Here is a 26,110-nt window from a genome sequence, read left to right on the forward strand (position 1 = left end):
TTCCTCCCTGATCTTTAATATTTCTTTCCTTCTCAAAAATCACTAGAGCTAATAAACAAATTCAGCATGGTATAAGGTTACAAGATTAAAATGAAGAAATCAGTTGCATTTCTTTATAAAAACAAGAAAATATCAGAAAAGGAAAGTAAAAAAGCAATCCCTTTTAAAATCGCATCAAAAAATAGAATTTTGGGGAATAAACCTGACCAAGGAGGTGAAAGACTTTTATGTTGAGAACTATAAAATATTGATTAAGGAAATTAAAGATGCTTTAAAGAAATGGGGAAAAAAATGGAAAGACATCTTATGCTCTTGGTTTGGAATAATTAATATTGTTAAAATGGCCATACTACCCAAAGCAATCTACAGATTTAATGTGATTCCTATCAAATTACCCAGGATATGTTTTGCATAAATAGAACAAATAATCCTAAAATTTATACAGAATCACAAAAGACCCAGAATTGCCAAAGCAATACTGAAGAAAAAGAACAAAGCAGGAAGCATAACACTCCCAGACTTCAGACAATACTCCAGAACTACAGTAATTAAAAGTGTGATGTTAGCACAAAAATAGACATATGGATAATGAAATAGAATAGAGAGCCCAGAAATAAAACCATACACCTATAGTCAATTAATCTTTGACAAAGGCGGCAAGAACATACAATGGCGAAAAGACAGTCTCTTAGGCAAGTGGTATTAGGAAAGCTGGACAGCCACATATATATAAAACTAGAACACTCCCCTACACCATGCACAAAAATAAACTCAAAATGGATGAAAGACTTTAAACAGGACACCATAAATCTCCTACAAGAGAACATAGGCAAAACATTCTCTGACATAAATCGTAGCAATGTTTTCCGAGCTCAGTCTCCCAAGGCAATATAAATAAAAGCAAAAATAAACAAATGTGACCTAATTAAACTTAAAAGAATATAATCTAAAAGAAAAACGGAATTACTATGCTGTATACCTAAAACTAACACAATACTGTAAATCAACTATACTTCAATTTTTAAAAAATGGAAAAAAATGGCCAATAACCACATGAAAAGATGCTTACCATCAATTATCATTAGGGAAATGCAGATTAAAATCACATGAGATATCATTATATACCTATTAAAATGTGTAAAATACATTTTTTTAAAAAATATGAGAATACCAGGTGCTGAAGGATGCAGAGCAACTGGAACTTTCATGCATTGCTGGTGGGTATGCAAAATTGTACAACTTCTTTGGAAAACTGTTCAGGAGTTCCCTACAAAGCTAAACATAAATTTACCATACAACCGAGCAATTCCATTCTTGGATATTCATTTCATTTGGGTGTATGGTCAGACAAAACTTATACAAGAATGTTTAGAGCAGCTTTAATTCTAATTCCAAAACCTGGAAACAACTCAAATGGCTCTGAAGTGGAAATGGTTATATTAAATAAACCATTCATTTATACAGTGAATACATCCATACAATGGAAACTGTCAAAACAAGACATTCATACAATGGATATATCCATACAATGGAATATCAAAATGGAATACCAAATGGAATACTACTCACCAATAAAAACGAATAAACTGTTTACACATGCAACAATACAGATGAATCTCAAATGTATTTTGCTATGTGAAAAAAGTAAAACTGAAAAGGCTAAAAAAGTTTGATTCCATGGGTGAATTTCCTGAGGGATGAATGAAACCACTTTATATCTTGACTATATCTTGCGTGTGTCAAAAATTATAGTAGTAGACACAAAAAGAGTGACTCTTACTATATGTAGATTCTAAATGATTTTTTAAACTATATATTCAGAAAATGTTTCCTACCTAACATTAGTTTCATCATTAAATTCTTCAGCCCATTTTTTCCTTGACTGAGCAGTTGTAGAACCATCTAAACGGTAATAGTCAATGTTTCGGAGCCACTTTCCTTCACCTGAAAATTCAACAAGAAAAGAAAAAAGAGATTTAATATATATTGTTATCCTAGTAGTAAAAGATTTTCTTCCTTGCTTGCCATTTAAAGGCTGGTTATTTATATTCTATTTGCATAGCAAGACAAAAATTTTTTTTAATCAAGGGGTAAATCACTAGATTACAAATAAATTCACCACAGATTTCCTTCTAATAGATACTGAAAAGCAAACATACTTTTGAAAAGTATTTCATCTACATGTAAATTTTGTAAAAGATTTCCTTGATTAGAATCCTTTAAAACTTTCAAAAGAATATGAGTAAGCTACATCATGCTCATGAAGCTTGCTTTCAATTAAATCTGTAAATGTCCAGGTTTCTCCCCTCTTTTTAGACAAGTTGGTACTAAACAGATAAAAACCAGAGGCATAGAATGCATTTATTCACTGAACAAATATTTACTGAATGCTTATTTATGTGCCAAAAACTATTCTATGGTCTAGCCACAAATATCAGAATATGTTCATATTTCATGAAAATTAACATATGTGTGAGTGTGTATGTGAAAGTAAAGAATTGTGATTTTATAAGTTAAATAATGATCAGACATGTCAACTTTTGTACAGTGAGGTGAAATTCTACTAAAGACTTACATTCACACTAAAATACCAACAGATTAAGTGCTTATGACATTTTCATATTTTATCATACATAATTTCCATTCCAATTCTTTAACTGAAAACATATTACTACTACATCCCCTCCAAGCAAAATTCACATCATCACAGCCTAGTCTTGAGATAAAACAAGATGACAAAACTGAGATTTACATCTTTAAGCAAATTTTAACTTAAACTCAGTACATTAGTTTTAAAGATGTTTTTTAGTAGTATGGTCATTTGAATAATATTAATTTTTCCAATTCAATGGCCATACAACTCAAAGCAATCTACAGACAATGCAACTGCTATCAAAATACCAATGCATTTTTCACAGAACTAGAACAAAAAATCTTAAAATTCATATGCAACCACAAAAGAACCCGAATAGCCAAAACAACCTTGAGAATGAAGAATGGAGCTGGACAAATCATGTTCCCTGACTTCAGACTATACTACAAAGCTACAATGATCAAAACAGCATGGTATTGGCACAAAAACAGACACACAGATCAAAGGAACAGGATAGAAGGTCCAGAAATTAACCTACGCATTTATGGTCAATTTATCTATCACAAAGGAGGAAAGAATACACAATGGAGAAAAACAATCTCTTCAATAAGTGGTGCTGGGAAAACTGGACAGCTACATGTACAACAATGAGATTAGAACATTTCCTCACATCATTTACAAAAACAAACTTAAAATGGATTAAAGACTTAAATGTAAGACCTGAAACCATAAAATTCTTAGAAGAAAACCTAGGAAGAACATTCTTTGACATTAGAATATATTTTTGGATCTATCTCTTAAGGTAAAATAAATAAAAGCAAAAATAAACAAATGGGACCTAATAGAAATTAAAAGCTTTTCACAGCAAAGGAAACCATCAACCAAATGAAAAGACAACCTACAGAATGGGAGAAAATATTTGCAGATGACATGAACAAGAAGGGTTTACTATCCAAAATATACAAACAGCTCATACAACTCAGTATCAAAAAAATAAAAACCCTACCAAAAAATAGGCAGAAGACCTAAATAGATATTTTTTCAACAAAGACATACAGACGTCTAGCAGGGACATGAAAAGATGCTAAACATCACTAATTATTAGAGAAATGCATATCGAAACCACAATTAGATACCACCTTATACCTGTCAGAATGGCTATCATCAAAAAGTCTACAAATAGCAAATGTTGGAGAGAATGTGGAGAAAAGAGAATCCTCATACACTGTTGATAGGAATGTAAATTGGTGCAGCCAATATGGAAAACAGAATGGAGGTTCCTTTAAAAACTAAAAATAGAGCTACTATACAATCCAGCAGTTCTACTTCTGTGTATATATCCAGGAAAAAAACACTAATTCGAAAAGATACATACATCCCAATGTTCATAGCAGCCCTATTTACCAATAGTCAAGATATGGAAACAACCCAAGTGCCCATCAACAGACAACTGGATTAAGAAGATGGGAAATATATATAAATATATAAAAATATATATATAGTGTGTGTGTGTGTGTGTGTGTGTGTGTGTGTGTGTGTGTATACACACACAATGGAATATTACTCAACTATAAAAAAGAATGAAATACTGTCATTTGCAGCAACGTGGATGGACCTAGAGAATACTATGCTTAATGAAATTAAGTCAAACAGAGAAAGACAAATACTGTATGATATTACTTATATGTGGAATCTAGAAAACAATATAAATAAATGTATATGCAACACAGAAACAGACTCACAGATATAGAAAACAAACTTGTGGTTACCAAAAGGAAGAAGCAGGGAGGGACAAATTAGGGGTATGGGATTAGCAGTTACAAACTACTATATGTATAATAATATGCAACAAAAATAAAATGCATAGCACAGGGAATTACAACCATTACCATATAATAACTTATTATGGACTATAATCTGTAAAATTACTGAATCACTATGCTGTACACCTGAAGCTAACGCAATATTGTAAATCAACTGTACTTCAATAATAAATAAATAAATAAATAAATAAATAAATAAATAAATAATGCTTCTCAACATGTTTACTGCTTATCCACATCTTTACTTATATTGAAAACCTAGAATTCCCTTGTTGAAAGTTCAGTAATGGCTAAGAAAGTCAATTTATTTATCTATACTTTTTCTTTCTTTCAGTTAGGGGGGGAAAAGACATACTCATCTAAGGAAAAAAGATACATGGTAGGATAAAAAAGTAAGAGCTGAAGTCACATTTTCATTAACTGTTCACTTGTAATTATTAAAGTAAATATGCTAATCATAAATGAATAGAATATGACATGACTTATTTTTAAAAAGTATTTCAACATACACACCTTTTTGGAATAATACAAATGAACTATCTGTACTACCACTTTTGTGAATCCAACACTTCAAAACTGACAGTATAGTTTAGTAATAAAAAAATATAGATCTTAGAGTCATACTCCCTGAGTTTAATCCCAGTTTCACCATTTACTAGCATCTTCACTAGGGAAAGTAGTTAAACTCCCTGTGCCTTAGTTTCTTTTTCTTTAAAAATGAGGACAGCCAGAGTACCTACCATAGGGTTGTTTTTTATTAAATGAGTTAATATAAGAAAAAAACCCCTTAGAACAGTGCCTATTACATAGTAATTAAGCTTTACTGGGTACTTAATATTAACACCCAAGATACCATAGCAAATTATATCTACCTTTATTATGACACCATATTATAAGTGTTTGATCTCTCTCTATAACATGATTTCCCATAATATCCCTTTAACCTAGTTCATTGACCAATACACAGTAGCAGTAGTAATAGTAGTAACAGTAGTGGTGGTGGTGGTAGTAGTACTAGTAGGTACTCAGAAGATAAACCAAACTGATTTATGGTTAAAACAAATCTTTGTTGAAGACAATTTCTAAAGTTAGATATGAACTAGGAAGCGTATGGGAAAATAATTCAACCTTGCCAGTGGTCAGAAAAATACAAATTAAAACAATGGCAATTGTTTTTATCCATCAAAGATAGGTGAAATGTAAATATAGCATGACAAGTATATAGCAAAATGAGCATTATCCATTTATTCCTGGTGGCAGATTAAATTGATATAACTTTTTTTGTAACACAGACTTTCAGATAATGAAGCATGACAGAACATATAATCTGACTAATAAAATTAATACATAGTGATAATAGAAAAATATTTAAGCTACCTAATATTATGCTTACCCACAGTCAAATCAATAAATACAATACACAATACCCATATACATGTTGAAAACATGTCAATAAGAAGGACCCCTAGAAAAAAAGAGAGGTAGGGAATGAGAAAGATAAAAAGTGCCAGTATGTATTATACCAAGCACTGTAATTCAATGGGCTCATAAGAAAGTGCATCACTAGGGCATCACTCTGTATGGAACAGAAATAGAGAAGATCCAGATAAGGATAATGTATTACCTTGCCAGTTCAGCAAATCTTTACTATAGACCTATTACACGTCCAGCTCTGTGCTTAGCAAAAAATGTGTAACAGTGAGCCCATCTTCAATAAACACAGATTTTAACTAGAGAAACAGAAATAATTACCATAGAACATGAAGCACTCTCTAGGACTTCTTGCAGTTTCTTAAACACGCATGCTCATACCTCATTGCATTTTCACCTGTTACTCCCTCTGTTTGGAATGGTCTTCCTTCAGATATCTGCATGGCCCATGTTCCCTTCAGATCTCTCTCTTCACCAGTAAAGCGTTGCCCAACTACTCTACATACTGTCCTCCAAAACTCCCTGCCACCTTTATATATTTTAGTTTCCCTATTGCATTTGTTACTATATATTTACTTGTTTGTTTCTTACCGGTCTCCCTTAATAAGAATATGACTTCTAGGAGGATAGGAACATTTTCTCTTGTGTTAAGTTCTTTATCCTTAGCATCTAGATTGTACCTTGCATGTGGTAGATATCCTATATATACAAAATGAAATGAACCCTGGAATACATTATGGGTTCTATAAATATTTAATTTGGGGTAACAATGTAATGGCTTGGTGGTGACTCTTAGCCCCAGTTGGGAAAAGAGGAAAAAACTCTTCACTCTATTAGCAACCCAGGCCCAAGGAACTAATACTCTGTGTAAAATGTGGCTTGGAGAAAAAAAGAATTCTACTGGTAAGTGTACTAGTAAACCACTGATATAGTATGTACTATAGTATCAAATAAAGAGCTAATGCTCCTTTTCAATTACTACAGTAACCTAAGTAACCAATGCACCAGTCTAAAAATAAAGATACTATTGCTTTTCCACATGGTTGCCAAAGGAGAAATGTGCATGATGCACCACTGGCCATGCAGGTGTGTGGCATGCTTGCTGGGCAATCTGAGGTACAACAGAGCTTATGAGTTAAAGATGAATGAAGGTCAACATGATAAATGTTTTCCAAAAACATGTCATAGAAGATAGATATTAAAAAACCACTAGTAACACAACTGCATATACTGAGTATATAGGTAGCTGCATATGAATGTTCAAGCCCTTAGCTGTGGAATTTAAAAATTATTTTTCTCAAGTGTGGCATGCAACATTTTGTAAAGAAAAATGAAGAACTGGTATAGAAAATAGTATACCTTTAAAATCACTGATTTTACATGGCAATTTAAACCAAAGAAATTTAAAGGGGAAACATCCACTGCCATCAAGATGCCCACTGTAGATTATGTATAATAGTGAAAATTGAAAATAATCTGAAAGTATAATAATAGATGGTTAAGTAAATAATGATATTTACTGGACAGAATATTGTAGAGCTGAAAGTGATAAAGATTATGTAGGAACATCAAAATGTTTATGAAATGATGACAAGTGAAAATAACAAAATCTAGTTTATGGGAAGAGGGACTTCTGACATGACAGAGTAAGTTGCTCCATGGATTTGCTCCCCAGCAAAACAGGTGAAAATTATTTTTTTAAATGGTGGTGATGGTTACATAGCTATGTGAATGCACTTAATGCCACAGAACTATACATTTAAACATGGTCAAAATGATGAAAAAAATCTTTTTCCCTTCCTATCTCTTGCTCCCAATTTGGTTTTCTTTTCTTCTGCTAATTGAGTAATAAAGGGAAATCGGTTAAGACACACTAAAAAGCTGAATGGAGATATCATGAGGTAGAGAGATGAGACTAACTCCTTCCTAAATCATAGAAATACTCTCCTCTTCATTTCCTGGGCATTTAATTTTCTATATTTATTTGTTTAGTATCTGTACTCACCATTAGACTATTAGCTCCTCAAGAGAAGGAAACTTTGTTTCCCAGTCCTTTGCAGAGTACCCGGTAGGTACTCATCATATATCTTTTCAAAAAAATGTAATGTTCATTTAATTTTAGAGATAAAACTATTTTGCCTTATAGACCAAATAAATACTTATGGATTTCTCAATTTCTTGTACCATATCTTTTACCAGTTTTTAAACATTTTTACTTTAAGCAACATACAGACAAATCAGAAAGATTTGATGCAAAACAAAATAAACAAAAACTGTTTTACCCAATCTCCACTAGCAACTAGCCGTATAACTTGTTTAATTGTGGTAAAAAACACATACCATAAAATTTTACATCTTAACCATTTTAAATGTACAGTTCAGTAGTGTTAGCAGGTTTTCTGAACATTTTCATCTTGCAAACTTGAAACTCTATACTCATTAAACAACAACTCTCCATTCTCCATTTCATTGAAGTAACTTCGACTTTCTCTGTGAATTTAGCTACTTTAGATATCTCAAATAAATGGAATCACACAGTTATCTGTCTTTTTTGCTGGCTTATTCCACGTAGCATAATGTCCTCAAGGCTCATACTGTACCATGTGTGACAGGATTTCCTTTCTTTTAAAAGCTGCAAAGTATTCCATTGTATGTATATATCACATTTTGCTTATCCATTCATCCTCTGATGCATACCTGGTTTATTTCCACCTTTTGACTATTGTGAATAACACTGCTATAAACATGGGTATACAAATATGTCTGAGACCATGTTTAATTCTTTTGGGATCATATGACAGTTCTAATTTTAATTTTTTGACAAACTGCCATACTATCTCCCACAGTGGCTTAATCATTTTACATTATCACCAATAGTGCCCAATGTCTCAACATCATCACCAAACATTGTTATTTACTGTTTTTTGATAGTAGTAACCCTAATGGGTGTAAGGTTGCATCTAGTTGTGGTTTTTATTTGCATTTCTCTAATGATTGTTAAGCACATTTTCTTTTTTATTTAAAAAAAAAATTTTGTTAAGCACGTTTTCATGTGCCTATTGGTCATTTGTATATCATCTTTAGAGAAATGTTTATTCAAGTCTCTCACCCATTTTTTGAAGCAGATTTTTTGTTGTTGTTAAGTTGTAGTAGTTCTATATGTATTCTGGATATTAAACCTTTATCAAACATATGACTTGCAAATATTTCTCCTATTCTTAAGTTGCCTTTTCACCCTGACAATATGTTAAATTTCATGTTATGTATATTTTACAATAATAATAATAACAACAATAAATAAAACTACCCACAAGAAAAACTGAAGTCCAGACAAGCTTTACTGCTGAATTCTGGTAAATATTTAATTCTTCCTGAATTCTTCCAAAAAAAGAGAAGGACTATTTCACAGCTCATTAAATGAGGCCAGTATTAGCCTCGTATCAAAACCGCACAAAGATTTTATAAGAAAATAAAACTGAAAATTAATCTCTTATGAAAAAGGATGCACAAATACTCAGTAAAATACTAGCAAATGAAATCCAGCAACATACAAAGAGTATTAAACACCATGAGCAAGTGAGATTATTCTAGATATGCAAGGTTTGCTTAACATCTGATGATCTGATGATATGGTGCAAAGTAATGCACCATATCAATAGAAATTTTAAAAACCCAGAGGAAAGGTACGAAGTTGGCAGAGTAAGAGGACACAGAGCTCACCATCTCCCATGAAAACATCAAAAATACATCTACATGTGAAACAATTCTCATTAAAAACTAACTGGAAACTGGCAGAAGGACTCCTGTACAACCAAGGCTGTAAGAAAGACACACAGGGAATAGGGTAGGAAGGGAAGAAAATCAATCAGGTCAGACCTGTGTCCCTGGGAGGGGACTCAGCGGATAAGGGAGATTACATAGTCACAGATTGGACACCCCAGTTATAGGGTCCTACGAGGGGAAGACAACTCCCTTGGCTTACTGGAGGACTGCTAGGACTAAACAAAGGTGGTAGGAAGACTGAACTCCACTCAAGAGGAGTACACATGCTGGCTTGCCCCTGAGGCAGGGTAGAGAGATGGGTGCTCTGGCCAATGCTGGATCTCTCACAATCACCTGGGTGTGTGCCCCAGCCCAAGCAAAGTGAACACTGTGGCATCATGCTCACTCCATATCACAGTGCAGAACTGGACCTGGAGCAGCCACAACCAGAGAGAAGACTTGACCATGGGACACAGAGGCAGCCCAGTCCAAGGGTAGAGCCTGGGTGGGGCAGCAGCAGCCATTGTTGGCGCTTACTTAAGTGGCATATCAGAAGTAGCCCAGATCTCTGATGGCTGCTGTTCCACCACAGCTCACCTGTCAATACATGCTGAGAATCACAGGCCCTGCCAGCTCTGCAGTGTGGCTCCACAACAGGGCAGGGGTGCTGGAGGCTGGGGGCAGTGATCAGCTATGAGGGACAAAGGGGACTCACATCTGAGGCTGCATCTTAGGGGAGCAAGGGAAACAAATACCAGTGCCTGCACAAGCAGCACATCGGAGACAGCGTGGACCTCTGTCTGTGACCGAAATAACTCATGGGCCCTACTTGCTTCAGCACTCCCCTCCTCTGGGGAAAGGCTCCGGTGAGGGGAGAGGGGAAAACATACTTAAAGGAAACAGAGTCACCTTGGGACTGACCCTCAGGACTTCTACTCCAGCAATTTGGAGTCAGACCCCATCCCAATAGGGCAGTGACAACCAGATGGGAAGTCTACCTCACATCCAGCTCCAGCTCCAGACCATCTCTAGTCCCACCCACTCCCAAGCTGACAGCACACCCTGAGAAAAGACTTATGTCCATGTCAAATCCAGCAATCTCACCAAAAAAACTAATAAATGAATCCAGCAAAGCTGCAGGATACAAGATTAATATACAGAAATCTGTTGTGTTTCTATACACTAATAATGAACTATCAGAAAGTTTAAAAAAATCCCACTTAAAATTGCATCAAAAAGAATAAAAAACACCATGGAGGTGAAAAACCTATACTCTGAAAACTATAAAACACTGATGAAAGAAATTTAAGATGATACAAAGAATGGGAAAGATATCCCGTGCTCTTGGATTGAAGGAATTAATATTGTTAAAAGTCATACTACCCAAAGCAATCTACAGATATAATGTGATCCCTATCAAAATACTCATGACAGACAGTTTTTTAATAGAACTAGAACCAATAATCCTATAATTCATATGGAACCACAAAAGACCCAAATTGCCAAAGCAATCCTGAGGAAAAAGGACAAAGCTGTAGGTATCACCCTCTCAGACTTCAGACTATGGTGTACATCTGAAACCAATATAATGTTGTAAATCAACTATACCTCAATTTAAAAAAAATAAATACATACATTCCTGTGAGGAGTAAAACTAAAACAAACAACCAAACAAAAAAAGGGAAGGCCATTTCCTGTATATCTCATTAAGTCAAATTTAGTTTATGGCTTAAGGGCTGTAATATCCTACAAGATTCAAATATTAAGGATTTCTGGAATAAATGATCTAGTTTTATTAATGATATCCCTGCAAATAGGATGTGTTTCAATTGTTTTCTTTTAAAATAATGTTAAAGGTTTAAAAATCTTAGGATACAACTTAAGATATAGAATGAATTATTCATGAAGAAAAAGTTTTAACAAAAATTAAAAATCAATAAAAATAAAAACCCCACATGGTCATCTGAACAGACACAATGAAATCAGTTGACAACATCTGAGACACATTCACGATAAGGGAAAAACACTCACAAAACTGGAAACAGAAGGGAACGTCCTCAACATGATAAACAGTATTTATGAAAAAAAATACAGCTAATACTATACGTAATGGTGAAAGATCAGATGCTTTCCCCCTCAGATTAGGAAAAAGAAAAGGATGTCTGCTCTTCCCACTTTAATCTTGAAGAGAAACAAAGTTGGAGGACTCACTTTCAAAACTTATTTTCAAAGCAACAGTAATCAAGACGGAGTGCTACTGGCATGAGGATTAACATATAGGTAAGTGGAATAGAACTCAGAATCAAGAAATAAATCTGTCTCTTTGGTCAACTAATTTTCAACAAGGATGCCACAAACATTCAATGGGAAAGAATAGTCTTCTCAAGAAATAGTGCTTGGGAGGGTACAGCTCAGTGGTAGAGCCCATGCTAGGTAGGCATCCACGAAGTCTTGGGTTCAACCTCCAGGGCCTCCATTAAGGGGGGAAAAAAAGTAAATAGTGTTTGGACAATTGGATAGCCAGAGCAAAAGACTGAATTTGGACCTTTAACTCACACACTATATAAAAATTAACTCAAAATGCATCAAAGACCCAAACTGTAAGAGCTAAAACTATATAATTCTTTAAAGGAAACATGGGATAAATATTCATAGACTCAGATTTGGCAATGTTTTCTTAGATAGGACACTAAAAGCATTAGTAACAAAGGAAAAAAGAGGTAAGTTGGACTTTATCAAAATGAAAATCTTTTGTGCATTGAAGAATATAAAAAGACAACCTTTTGTGCATCAAATCAAGTTAAAAAAAAAACCCCAAGAATGAAAGAAAATATCTGCAAAGCATGTATCTAATAAGGGCCTGGTATGCAGAAAATTTTCAAAAATTAAAAAATAAAAAAGCAAAAACCTCTTCCAACTCAGTAACAAAAAGACAAATAACCCAATTCAAAAATGGGCAAAGGACCTGAATAAACATTTTTCCAAAGAAGATATACAAATGGCCAATAAGCACATGAAAAGATGTTCAACATTATTAGTCATTAGAGAAATATAAATCAAAATCACAATGAGATACCATTTCACAGCCACTAGGATGGCTATAGTTAAAACAGAAAAAACAACAACAGAAAACAAGTGTTGGTAAAGATGCGGAGAAATCAGAACCCTTGTACACTGCTTCTTGGGAATGTAAAACAGTACAGCCAGTGTAGAAAACAGTTTGGTGGGTTCTCTATATGTCAAACACAGAATTAGACCATATAACCATGAGTTCAAATAACTCCATCCCTAGCTAAATATCCAAAAGAACTGAAAGAAGATGTTTAAATAAAAATTTGTATACAAATGTTCATAGCAGCTCTATTCACAATAGCCAAAAGGAGAAAACAACTCAAATATCTATGAATGAGTGAATGAATGGATAATCAAAACGTGAGTATTATCCATACAATGGAATATTATTAGGCCATAAAAAGGAATAAAGCACTGACACTTGCTAAAACTTGGATAAACCTTGAAAACATGCTATATGAAAGAAGCCAGTCACAAAAGACCACATATTATATAAATCTATCTTTATGAAAGGTCCAGAATAGGACAATCTATATAAAATGAAAGTAGATTAGTGATTGCTTAGGGGTGAAAGAGGTAGAAAGGGGGTTGGCATGGTGACAGCTAAAAGGTACAGGGCTTCTTTGGGGATTAATGTTTGAAAATTGACCATGGTGAGAGCTGCACAACTCTGAAAACATACTAAAAAAATTACTGAATTGTACACTTTAAATGGGTGAATTGCATGATATGTGAGTTATATCTCAATAATGCTGTTTAAAACCACTAAAACTTTGGAGGGTAGGAAGGGATAGACTGGGATTTCAAAACTGTAGAATAGATAAACAAGATTACACTGTATAGCACAGGGAAATATACACAAAATGTTACGATAACTCACAGAGAAAAAAATGTGACAATGAGCGTGTATATGTCCATGAATGACTGAAAAATTGTGCTGAACACTGGAATTTGACACAACATTGTAAAATGATTATAAATCAATAAAAAATGTTAAAAAAAAACCACTAAAACTTTAATTTATACTACAACTGCAGCAACAAAGACCACATTTACATGGATAAGGACAAAAAGAAAGTGCAGAAAAAATAGATACATCAGGGTTGTGGGTTTGGGTAGTATTGTTTCTTTTATCGTTAAAATGTTTATTCAATATGTTTAAATGAATGTGTCTAAAATTATGATATACAAATGTTTGTAACTCACCTTTATAAATAAGAGGTTTATCTTTATCTTCTGTCTTCTCCCTACTAGCCAATTCAAGAAAATCTTCAATCAAGTCCAGAGATATGAGAGACTGGCTGAAAACAAGGCTAAAAACACAAATTAGTGTTCATGGATTAGGAGATTCGCATAGTAAAGATATCACTTCTTCCCAAACTGACCTGTAAATTCAACACAATTCTAATCAAAATCCCAGTAGGTTTTTTTCATAGAAATTTATAAGCTGATTCTAAAGTTTATATGGGAATGCCAACCACATAGAGTAGCCAAAACAATTTTAAAAGGAAAAAAGTTGCAGGCCTAACTCTTCATGATTTCAACACAAAGCTAGGGTAATCAAAACAGCGTAGTACTGATGAAGAAACCAACACAAATCAATGGAACAGAATATAGAGTTCAGATATAAAGCCACACTATAGTTAATTGGTTTTTGACAAAAAGGCAAAGGCAATTCAATGGAAAAAAATAGTCTTTTCCACAATGGTCTTGGCAAAATTGGACATTCATATGCAAAAAAATGAACTTTAGCCTAAGTCTTACACTTTACATAAAATTAACTCAAAACGGAGTATAAATCTAAATGTAAACTTTAAAACTACAGAACGCTTAGAGGAACACAAAGAAAATCTTCATAACTTGAGGCTAGACAATTTTTAGACTTGACACCACAAGTATGAACTATGGGGGAAAAAAGCTGATAAGCTGGGAGTTCATCAAAATTTAAAAATTTTACTCTGCAAAAGATACTATTTAGAAAATGAGAAAAAAATGTCTTCCTATCAAAAGCATTTGAGTAATTTTAACTATACACATTCTAAAACACTTTGTTATTCCAAGCATGTCTGCAAATGCCTCATTTTCTATCCTAGTAGTTTTCTAAATCATTTTCAGCCATGAAAATTATTTGTTCACATAAAGCCTTATGTGGTGTTAAAATAAAATAAGGAAGAAAAACAAGGTGCTTTAGGCATTGGAGGATAAGAAGGAAAAGTGTCACTGGGCCCTCACCCTATGCTCTAGGTCAACATCTTGCAAGGGCTCTGAGAAACTATTTGAAAATCATTGTTCTTATCTAAGCCATTGGGGAAAAGTAGACATAATTACACACGGGAAATGAAAAAAATCTAGAAAGAGACTATATGAGGGCTCATTCTCTCCATTATGTATACAAAGGAGGTCAGAGTACAAGGAACTAGACACCTGTGGCAAGCATACTTTTTCTGTTTTGTTTTGATTCTGAAAGCTGTATTGTATGATAAAGAGGTACTTAAGACTCTAGAAGATCATTTAACACTCACTGCTAGATGTCTTCAGATTTAGTAAAACTAAGAATAACTCAAGCTATGATATAACCACTGAATTTAATGATATGTACATTGACCACAGTATAGCTTTCTGAACTCTGCAAGGTGGAAGTCTACTGTCTTACAAAATACTGGTAAAGAAATGAATTAATTCCTGGTGCTCAGTGTAAATGACCAAGGGCTATGTCTTGATTCCTCAGTAGATTATCTTTCCTAGAATCAAAAACTTTGTTGAATCAATTCATTCTGAACTATAAATTAAGTTTTTGAGTTTCCTATAACTGGGAAACTTAAATTCTTAGAAACACTAATTATTTAATTGGAATTAATCTGTAATTTGGCTACTATTCTGGAAAAAGGTTGATTTGAGTCAGTAGAGCATTAAGGCTGGTTCTGGGGACCACTGAGCTCAGATAAGCCTCATTATGAAAAAGGGAGTGTTATTAGGACTAAATGGCTATGTACTAATGGTTATTACTTTCTTTTTTTTTTTGAGGGGGGAGGTAATTAGGTTTGTTTGTTTGTTTATTTATTTTTAGAAGAGGTACAGGGGATTGAACCCATAATCTCGTGCATGCTAAGCATGTGTTTCTAGCGCTTGAGCTATATCCTTCCCACTTACTAATGGTTATTTCTGTTAACCTTTTCTAGTTGCAGATAACACGAAGAATGATTATTCTGATTGGTAATATTTTTCATACTTGTATAAACTATTTTGGATTTATCTATTTTACCAACAACCCATACTAAAATGTAAAAGCAATACTTACCAGATTCACACATATCAAAAATATGGGAATAAAGATTCAATCAAAATATAATATTTAAATGATAGAACAAGTAAGTCAGAAGGGCTGGGCTAAACTGAGTGGTATACTGGAGTTGGCTGTAACTAGCTTGAAACAAGGCATGGAATGTTAGCATCTCTTCCCTCCTCTGACATGTTGTCAGCTTGAAATTAGCCATGGGGGGCATATTTATACCATAGAAACCAGCAAATGTTACAAATCAGGGCTCTTCTTTCCTGCTTCATTGCTTTCTCTATTATTATTATTATTATTATTATTATTATTATTATTATTATTATCATCATCATCATCATCATCATCATCATCATCATCATTACTAATTGAAGAGTCCATTGTTAAACATTTATTGTGACACCACTGGCTAAAATCACAAAAATTCATTCATCTCTCACCCTGTGAAATATCAAATTTGCATTTGGGTCAAAAGATCAGCTGCACAAATAGGCAATAGAGGACTCTGATCTGACAACAGTTATTCTTTAAAAAAAAATGAGTCTTAGTTGACCACAAGCCAATATGAACCAATAGTGCTATTTAGATGTTGGAAAACCTGTCTATCAGATTGCATGAATGGAATTATAGGGTCTAGAATAAACAAGAATCAGCCTCACTATAACTGTGTGTTAATAAGAACTCAGCTGAAGTGTTTTGTTTGCTGTGACCATATTTTGAGATGAGTGCTAAAAGACTGAAGACATAATTCAGAACTGAAATTATGCCATACAGAGAACAGATCAATCAACTGAGAAGAAAAAGCTAAAAATGACAAGAGTTAAACCCACCATTATCTAAAGAGGAGACAACTAAAACAGCAGTAGTGATGTCTGTAACCTACTTTGAAAGGCATCAGAAAAATAAGATGAAGGAGGGATGAATAGATATGCAATAAAGTACAATAAAATATACAATACAGATTATAGGTGTCAGGTATATAGGTATTCACTCTTAAAAATTCTTTCTGCTTTTTGTTATGTTTGAAAATTTCCATACTGAAGTATTTGGCAAATAAAAAATAGTGGTAAGCATAATTCCAGAAATACATAATTTTATAATCTTAACATTGATAACATCTATCAGTTGGGTTAATAACTAAAAGTGATCATTATCACAGTATAAAAAATGCAATAGATACATTCTATTTTAGACCAGAGGAGAAGTAGCTATAGGAATAAAGTATAAACTAAAGATAAGGATACACATTGTAACACTTTGAAGTATTCGACTATAGGGAGCTTTCTGAGATGGCAAATATTGTACTCAGGGGAGACTATGAGAACATCCATGATGTAAGTGGTAAAAAAGATTCTTGTACTGGTTGGGAAACTCAAAGACCACTAAAATGTTTTCTACATTCTTAAAATTCTTCTATAGTACCCAATGAAAATTAACTTTAAACTACAGAAGTTAGTAGCCAAAAAAAACAAAACAAAACAAAAAAACCCCAAAAACAAAAACAAAAACAAAAACAAAAACAAAAAAAACATGAGCATGTCTAGAGCATTCATCTCTCCTGACCTTTCAGGAACTCTAAACTCAAATATCCACTTTCTACCTGACATCTCTCATGGATATCTAATAGGCTTCAGAAACTTAAAGCCAGAGCAGGACTCTTTACACTGTCTAATAAACTTAGTTCTCCCCTAATCTCCATTTTAGTAAATTACACAATAATCCACCAGTCATTTAGGGGGAAAGCCTGGGAGTCATCTTTAGCTACTCTCTCCTTCTCACTGACCTGCATTTAATCTATTAAGTGCTGCTGTTTCTATTCCAAAACAAACTCTTTATCTCCACAACCACTCCATTCTAATCCAACATTATCCCTTATCTGAATCACTTGTTTCTATATAAATAAAGTGGCAATATATAACAAAAATAATTTTTAGTGAGGACTTACTAGGTTCCAGGTACAATGGTTAATAAAAAAGAACAAAACAGTCTGTGTCTTCAAACAACTCACTATCCAGTGAAAAGATATATCAAGTACATTAGAATGTGTTAAGAGTAGAGCAGAGGTACATTAAAAGGTGGTATGGATGATTCAGCAATTCCACTCCTGGGCATATATCCAAAGAAAACTATAATTTGAAAAGACACACGTACCTCAGTGTTCATAGCAGCAATATTTATAATAGCCAAGACATGGAAGCAACCTAAATGTCCACTGACAGATGACTGGATAAAGAAGATGTGGTGTATATATACAATGGAATATTATATAAAATAAATGAATGAAATAATGCCATTTGCAGCAACATGGATGGACCCAGAGATTACCCACACTAAGTGAAATAAGTCAGACAAAGACAAATATCATATATCACTTATATGTAAAATTAAAAAAAAAAGACAAATATGAACTTTTTACAAAACAGAAATAGATTCAAATTGGTTACCAAAGGGGAAAGGTGGGGAGGGATAAATTAGGACTTTGGGGTTAGCAGATATAAACTACTATACATAAAATAGATAAACAACAAGGTCCTACTATACAGCACAGGGAACTATATTCAATAGCTTCTAATAATCTATAATGAAAAAGAATATGAAAAAGAAAAAATACATATATACATATAACTTAATCACTATGCTGTACACCAGACACTAACACAACACTGTAAATCAACTGTACTTCAATTAAAAAAAAAGTGGTATGGAAATATAACAGAAAATCTGTTTTTTTCCCAGAAAGTTAAAGAAACTAAATTTGCGATTTTTTAAAGACAGATTGTTTTATTTTAGCTTTATGTTAAATTGTTAAAAATAACAAAAAATTGTTAAATTAAAAGCACGATATTTTAAAAACATTTTATGACCAGAACTTGAGACCTTATTAACAGCCTAACCAATAATTCTGGTTCAAAACATTAAAAGTATGTTTTCTAAATATAAAAATTAAGGATAAGATTGGGGGTTGGAATGCAGGGAAGAGAATGGGGCACAAATGCTAGAAGTAAAACAAACAGGAACAAAAAATAAAGGAGAAATAATAGAGTAGTCAAAGAGGTGAAATTAAGTCTGAGAGGTGTCCACTATATTTGGAAATCAGGTCATTAAGTGATTTTTTGGGGAAAAAATCTCAATAAAGTAACAGGGTAGAAGTCACACGCACAGATTGAAAAATGATTCTGAAAAATGATGAAATATAAGTATCAACTAGAGGCTTGGATCAAGGAAGTTAGTTCAAGATGCAACAGCAGAAAGGGGGAAACAGCACTGAAGAAATAACCAGAATATGCACTCAGAACTAATGACTGAGAAGACAGTTGTCTATCACTACACTAACCAAGAAATTACATCTTTAGAAAGGAAGAAAACAAAACAGATTTCTCCAAATAAATTGTTTAGACAATAAAAGGGTTATCAAAAGGTTCATTTATATAATAAAAATAGGAAATAGGAAAGAACTTACACTTTATCCCCAATTTCCTCTGCCATTCGAAGAATTTCAAAGAGAAGTACCATTTTTCCAGAATGTTCTAAAACCTCAGCATCAGCATCTGTAACAAAATCTTTGTACCAGTCTGGAGCTGGGCTGCTTGGATTAGAAGAGGAAGTAGCTTTACCTAAACAAAATAAATGAAACATAAATAAGTAGGCAAATAAGGGAAGAGGCTGAAATACCCCAAGACAGGAATTAAGAAAAGATCAAGAGAAACAGATATAGACCAAACCGACCCAGGGAGAGAGTGAGAAAGAGACACTGGCAGGGATTCAGGAGAGGGGAATGAAACACATACTAACATACACAGGGAGAGACAGAAAAAAGACTACCCCAGGAGAGAGAGAATTCTATACTGTGAAAGACACAGGGAGGTGGGGGAGGTGAGGTAGAAGGGACAAACCCACCCTGGGAGAAGGAGATAAAGATTAGAGAATCTGAGAGACACACAAAGATGTATACAAACATACACAAATGCACGCAGAGGAAACAAAAACATGGGGGTGGGACACCAAGTGATAGAGTAAGTAAGAGACAGATCCTGAGAAAGTGCAAGTATGAGAACAGAAACTAGGGGCTGGGGGCTTAGAAAGATAGAGACTCCAAGAGATGAATCTAAGAGAGAGTATAATCCCCAAAGCACACCCCAAGAGACAGGGACCAGGAGAGAAACACCCAGAGACCCAAAGGGGGTAGGGGAGAGGAAAAAAGGAAGGGAAGGGAGACCGACTCACCTAGAGATCAAAAGAGAAAAGATCTTAGGGGCAGGAAACGTTTCACTATGCTACTAGAATTCTGGAAATCTCAAACAAGGACTGACCCCAGAATCACCGTATCATGTTAAATCATTTTGCTCTTATTTTCCCTATAAACTTTGACAATAAAAGTTATAATGAGAAAGTAACACAAAATAATCTATGAAAGATATAAATAGTTCATTTCAAAATAAGGAATGTATATATTTCTGTACCTTCTCTCAATTGTCTTTGAATGCAAAGTACTTTAAATTTTTATATATTTTGTTATAAAATATTTTACATATTCAGAAAAGTATATAGAACATAATGAAAAGCAGTGTTCCCACATTTCATCTTCATTAAATTTTAAAACTTGTTATATCTGTTTCTGATACAGTTGAAGACTAATATGTGACCCTACCCAATACTATTCTCTTCTTTCCCATCCTTTCTGAGGCAACTAAAACCCTGAATTCTATATTTACTGCTTATGTATGTTTTTATATTTTCACTACATGTGTCACTAAACTGTGCATTGTTTCATGTTTTTAAACTATATGTAAATGGTACCATACTGTTTGTATCAATCTATAACTTTTTTACTCTAGTTTTTCATTTTCCATGCAAAGTTGAGACTTATTCAATAAGTCTAACTGCCGTGTAGTATTCCAATGCATGAATAATTTATTAGTTCTTCTAGTCACATTTAGATTATTTCTCACTTTTTGCTACCATGAAATAACTGCAACAAACACTTAATGTTGTCACATTTTTCTAGAATGTTGTCTACTTCAGCTAAGCTTAAAATTTTCTGGTATAAAGTTATGCTTATGATTTTTAAAATATCACTTTAAACATACCTAGTTTATATTCTTATCAAATAGTCCTATTCGAGATTTTTGACAATCTAATCACGTTGTTTTGTGTGTTAACTTTCTCAGGTTGACTAACTTATTTTATTGCTAACTTTTCCTAATGTTAATTGTTTCCTCAGGTATTCAATAATTTTTATTGTCATTTTACATTCAGTATAGCTGTAACATATGTGAGAATCCTCAGTAGCTTGGGTTGACATCATACAACTTCACAGTATTTCTGCATATGCTTATGCCAGGTGCTCCAGAGGATCACCAAACCAGAACTACTCTTGAGGTTAATATTTCACAGCTTGAGGTTTTTAGACTATGTAAATAATGACTATGTAACTTCAAACCATAAACTATGTGACAGAAAGTCCATGATTGTGAATCTTAGGAAACTACTTTCCAAACCCATAGCCCACGGTGACACAAATGAGCTTCCTTGTTATCTCCCTGGATTGACGAGCAAGTTTTTTTCTGTCTTATTTTTCTGTGGAGTAAGTACCCTTTGAACAGATTCAGCTTTAATCTGGGTTCTAAGAACTCTCCACTTTATACAGAGCTCAAGGCCTTGTATCTTATACCTAGATGGGTGAAAACCAAAGCTGCTACTCTCAAGACTAGCCTATCCCTAGGGCTTCCATAGCATACCTTCTAGAACTTACTGATTAGGATAACAGTTCCCTCGGGCTTCCATAGCATACCTTCTAGAACTTACTGATGAGGATATCAGTTCCCTCTTTCTGTCTGGATCCTGGTGATTTACATTACTTTTACAAAGCTCATTATGCATTTATATTTAAACCACAATAAACTACCACCTAAACGTGTCACATATTTGCAAGATTCTGTATCTTTCCTTGAATATCTTATATTACATTCTCTCCCTCTTTTCTTGGCAAACTTCTGTTCATATTTTACTATCCTTCAAGACTCAACTAAAATTGCATCTTAGAAAAGCCTCCTTGAGAGGGTTGCCCTTGACTGCTGTCTGGGAACTTGAATGATAAAAGTTCCCCATACTGATACAGAACTTTTCCTGAGAAGAGAGGCTCAATGTGCCAAGATTATGTGAATACCCACCCGTTTTCTTTCTGGGAGCCTGGAATTAGTAAGAGCCAGGCAGAAAGTGCCTATGTCACCAGTCCTCAATAAAAACCTTAGGTACTTAGTCTCTAGTGAGCTATGAGCTCCTCTGGTAGACAACACTTCACATATATTGCCCTAACTTGTTGCTGCAAAAATCAGTACATCCTGTGTAAGTCCACTGGGAAAGGACACTTGGAAGCATATGTCTAATTTCCTCTGGACTTTGACACATATGTGCCTTTTCCCCTTTGCTTGTTTTGCTTTGTACCCTTTCACTGTAATAAACCATAGTCCTGAATATGACTATATGCTGACTCCTATGGATCACCAAACCTGGGTGTGGCTTTGGGGACTCCAGACACATGCTTATCAAACATATGTTGACTAAAATTCCTTTCTACAATTAGTCAACTGGCAAATAATCAGTGCCTTTGGGAATTCTGCAGTTCCACAGATTGCACAAAACTTTAACAATGGTTACTCATATTTAATAAAGGTAATTTATCTAAGGTGAAAATGTCACCAATCACAAAAAAAGAGCAGAAAGTTAGTACAAATGTAGCATCTAGACAAGTCTCAAAGCTTAACATAGGTGACAATTTTGGTGCAAATACAAGAGTTTCCATTCTAATTTTAATCCCATTGGATATAATCACAATATTTATAGTAATCTCTAAAAAAAAATAGCAACCCATAAAAATATAGGCTACTCCAGTGAATAAACATCCTGAATATATCATTAAACCTACAACATACAAATTTCATGCTGAATATTCTTATTTTATCATCAATATGGATTAATCATAACTTCTGTTATAACTCTGTACTGTGTATGCATACATGACAAATGGCAGTGAATTAATAAATCAAAGCCACTCCTAAATATCTACTCTGGATATCACAAAATGCTTAAAAGATAAGGCACAAAGGAAATACAAACAAATAGAAAGCAACCCCATTACCCCTAATTTCTTGAAGCAATCTAAATATATATTTAACTACCACATTTGCAACAAGATACATTGTAGTTTTTTTTTAAAGGTACCATATGATTAAAATATTCTGCGTGTATATAGTAGTAGAATGACAAACTCCATTAAGTGCATTTTCTGATATAACCCAAGCAGAGACAAGCACATAGTAAGCACACAATAGGTCTCTGTTCAAAGAATAAATGTGGTATATTAGTGCTAATATTATGGTCCTAAGACATATAGAAGGATTATATCACAAAAGTTATCTATACAATAATATACACATTTTATTTTATTACTGAGTTATAATTAACATACAATATTTGTATGGCATACAACATAGTGATTTGATATTTTTATACACTATGAAATGATAACCACAGTAAGATCAGTTAATATCCATCATTATATAATGTTGTTACAAAATTACTGACTATATTTCTTATGTGTACATTAAGTCCCTGTGACTTACTTACTTATTGCTGGAAGTCTGTACCACTTAATCCCCTTCACCTGTTTCATCTATCCCAAGATGCACACTCCTCTGGCAACCATCAGTTTGCTCTAGGTATCTGAGTCTGTCTCTACTAGTTTTGTTTGTTTGTTCATTTGTTTTGTTTTTTAGATTCCACATATAAGTGAAATCACAGTATTTGTTTTTCACTGACTTATTTCACTTAGCATAATACCTCGAAAGTCCATCAATGTCACCATAAAAGGCAAGATTTCATTCTTTTTTATGGCTTAGTGGTATCCCATTGTGTGTGTGTGTGTGTGTGTGTGTGTGTGTAAAGCACATCTTATTTATCCATTTATCTATCAATGGAAACTTAACGTTGCTTCCATATCTTAGCTATTGTAAACAGTGTTGCAATGAATGTAGGGGTACATACATATTTTTGTACTAGTGATTTTGTGTTTTTCAGATAAATACCCAGAAGTGGAAATGCTGGATCATATGGTAGTTGTACTTTTAATTTTTTGATTTTCTAATATTTTCCATAATGGTTGTATCAATTTACATTCCCACCAACACTGCATGACAGTTCCCTTTTCCCCACATCCTCACCAACCCTTGTTGTTTCTTGCTTTATGGTAATAGCCATTCTGACAGGTGGGATGTGGTATCTCACTGTAGTTTTGATTTGCATTCCCTTGATGGTTAGTGATGTTGAGGATCTTATCATGGGCCTGTTGACCATCTATGTGTCTTCTCTGGAAAAATGTTCAGGTCCTTTGACAAGTTTTTAATAGAGACTTTTTGGATACTGAATTATGAGTTATTTATATTATTTTAGATATCAATCCTATGGGATATATCTATGCAAATAGATATCTTCTCCCAATTAGTAAGTTCCCTTTCCATTTTGTTGGTGGTTTCCCCTGCTGTGCAAAAACTTTTTAGTTTGATATAGTCCCATTTGTTTGATTTTAATTTTTTGCCCTTGCTGAAGGAAACAGATCCAAAAAATTTTGCTAAGACCAATGTCAAAGAGCATAGGACAGCCTATGTTTTCTTCTAGGAATTCTAAAGTTTCAGGTCTTTTAAAGCCTTTAATCCATTTTGAGTTTATTTCTGTATATGGAGTAAGAAAGTGGTCCAGTTTCTTTTGCATATAGTTCGCCAGTTTTCCCAACACCATTTTTCTGATGGCTCTTTTTAAAATTTTATTTATTTATTTTTTAAAGGGGGAGGTAATTAGGTTTGTTTGTTTGTTTAAAGATGAGGTACTGGGGATTGAACCCAGGACCTTGTGCATGCTAAGCATGTACTCTACCACTTGAACTATAATCCTCCCCACTCCCAGCACCATTTATTGAAGAGACTCTCTTCTCCATTGTATATTCATGTCTCCTTTTGTAAGATTAATTGAACATATGAGCTTGGATTTACCTCTGAATTTCCTATTCTGTTCTATTAATCTATCTGTCGATTTTTGTGCTAGTACAATACTGTTTTGATTACTAAAGCTCTGTAGTATAGTTTCAAGTATGGGAGTTTGATATCTCTAGCTTGGTTCTTCTTTCAAAGATTGCTTCGGCTATTTGAGTCTTCTCTGGATCCATACAAATTTTAAGATTGTTTCAGTTCAGTCAAAGATGCCATTGGTATTTTGATAGGGATTGCACTGAATCTACAGATGACTTTTGGTAGTCTGAACATTTTAATGATATTGATTCTCCAATACATGAGCTTGAAGTATCTTTCCATTTTTTTTTTGTGTGGTCTTCAATTTCTTCCCTCAATATCTTATAGTTTTCAGGGAATAGATCTTTAACCTTGGTTAAAATTAAACCCAGATATTTTATTCTTTTTGATGCAATTGTAAATAAATTATTTTCTTCATTTCTCTGATAGTTCATTATTAGTGTACAGAAATGCAACAAATATTTGTATATTAATTTTGTATCCTAGAATTTTACTGAATTCACTTATGAGTTCAGTGTTTTCTGGTAGAGCCTTTGGGGTTATCTATATACAGTATCACGTCATCTGCAAATAGTGACAGTTTTACATCTTCCTTTCTACTTTGGATGCATTTTTAAGTTTTTCTTGCCTAAATGGCTGGGGCCAGGACTTCCAATGCTATGTTGAATAAAAGTAGTGAGAGTGAATATCCTTAGCTTGCTTCTGATCTTAGAGGACAAGCTTTTAGCTTTTCAGCATTGACTGTGATGCTACCTGTGGGATTTTCATAAATGGCCTTTATTATGATGAGGTATGTTCCCTCTGTACCCACTTTGTTAAGAATTTTCATCATAAATGGAGTTGAATTTTGTCAAATGCTTTTCTTGCATCTAAAAAATGATGATCATTTAATTTTATCCTTTGTTTTGTTAATGTGGCATATCACACTGACTGATCTGATTTGCAGATGTTAAACCACCCTTGTATCTCTGGAATAAATCTCACTGATCGTGATATATGATCCTTTTGGTACATTTTTAAATTCGGTTTGCTAAGTTTTGGTGAGGATGTTTGCACCTAT

The 26,110-nt window shown here is 33.7% G+C and overlaps 1 protein-coding gene across 9 annotated transcripts in view; it reads right to left on the reverse strand.

Moving 5' to 3' along the window:
* Positions 1-26,110, reverse strand: part of ATRX (ATRX chromatin remodeler) — a 229,103-nt gene that overhangs the window by 43,309 nt on the left and 159,684 nt on the right. For all 9 annotated transcript variants that reach the window (XM_032475539.1, XM_032475538.1, XM_032475533.1 and 6 more), the window contains 3 exons: positions 19,431-19,584; positions 13,888-13,994; positions 1,836-1,944 (listed from right to left, as the gene is read on the reverse strand). In XM_032475539.1, coding sequence (XP_032331430.1) covers positions 1,836-1,944; positions 13,888-13,994; positions 19,431-19,584 — 370 coding nt within the window. The remainder of the gene's footprint in view (positions 1-1,835; positions 1,945-13,887; positions 13,995-19,430; positions 19,585-26,110) is intronic.

The sequence above is a fragment of the Camelus ferus genome, chromosome X, assembly GCF_009834535.1.
Source record: "Camelus ferus isolate YT-003-E chromosome X, BCGSAC_Cfer_1.0, whole genome shotgun sequence".
Classification (NCBI taxonomy): domain Eukaryota; kingdom Metazoa; phylum Chordata; class Mammalia; order Artiodactyla; family Camelidae; genus Camelus; species Camelus ferus.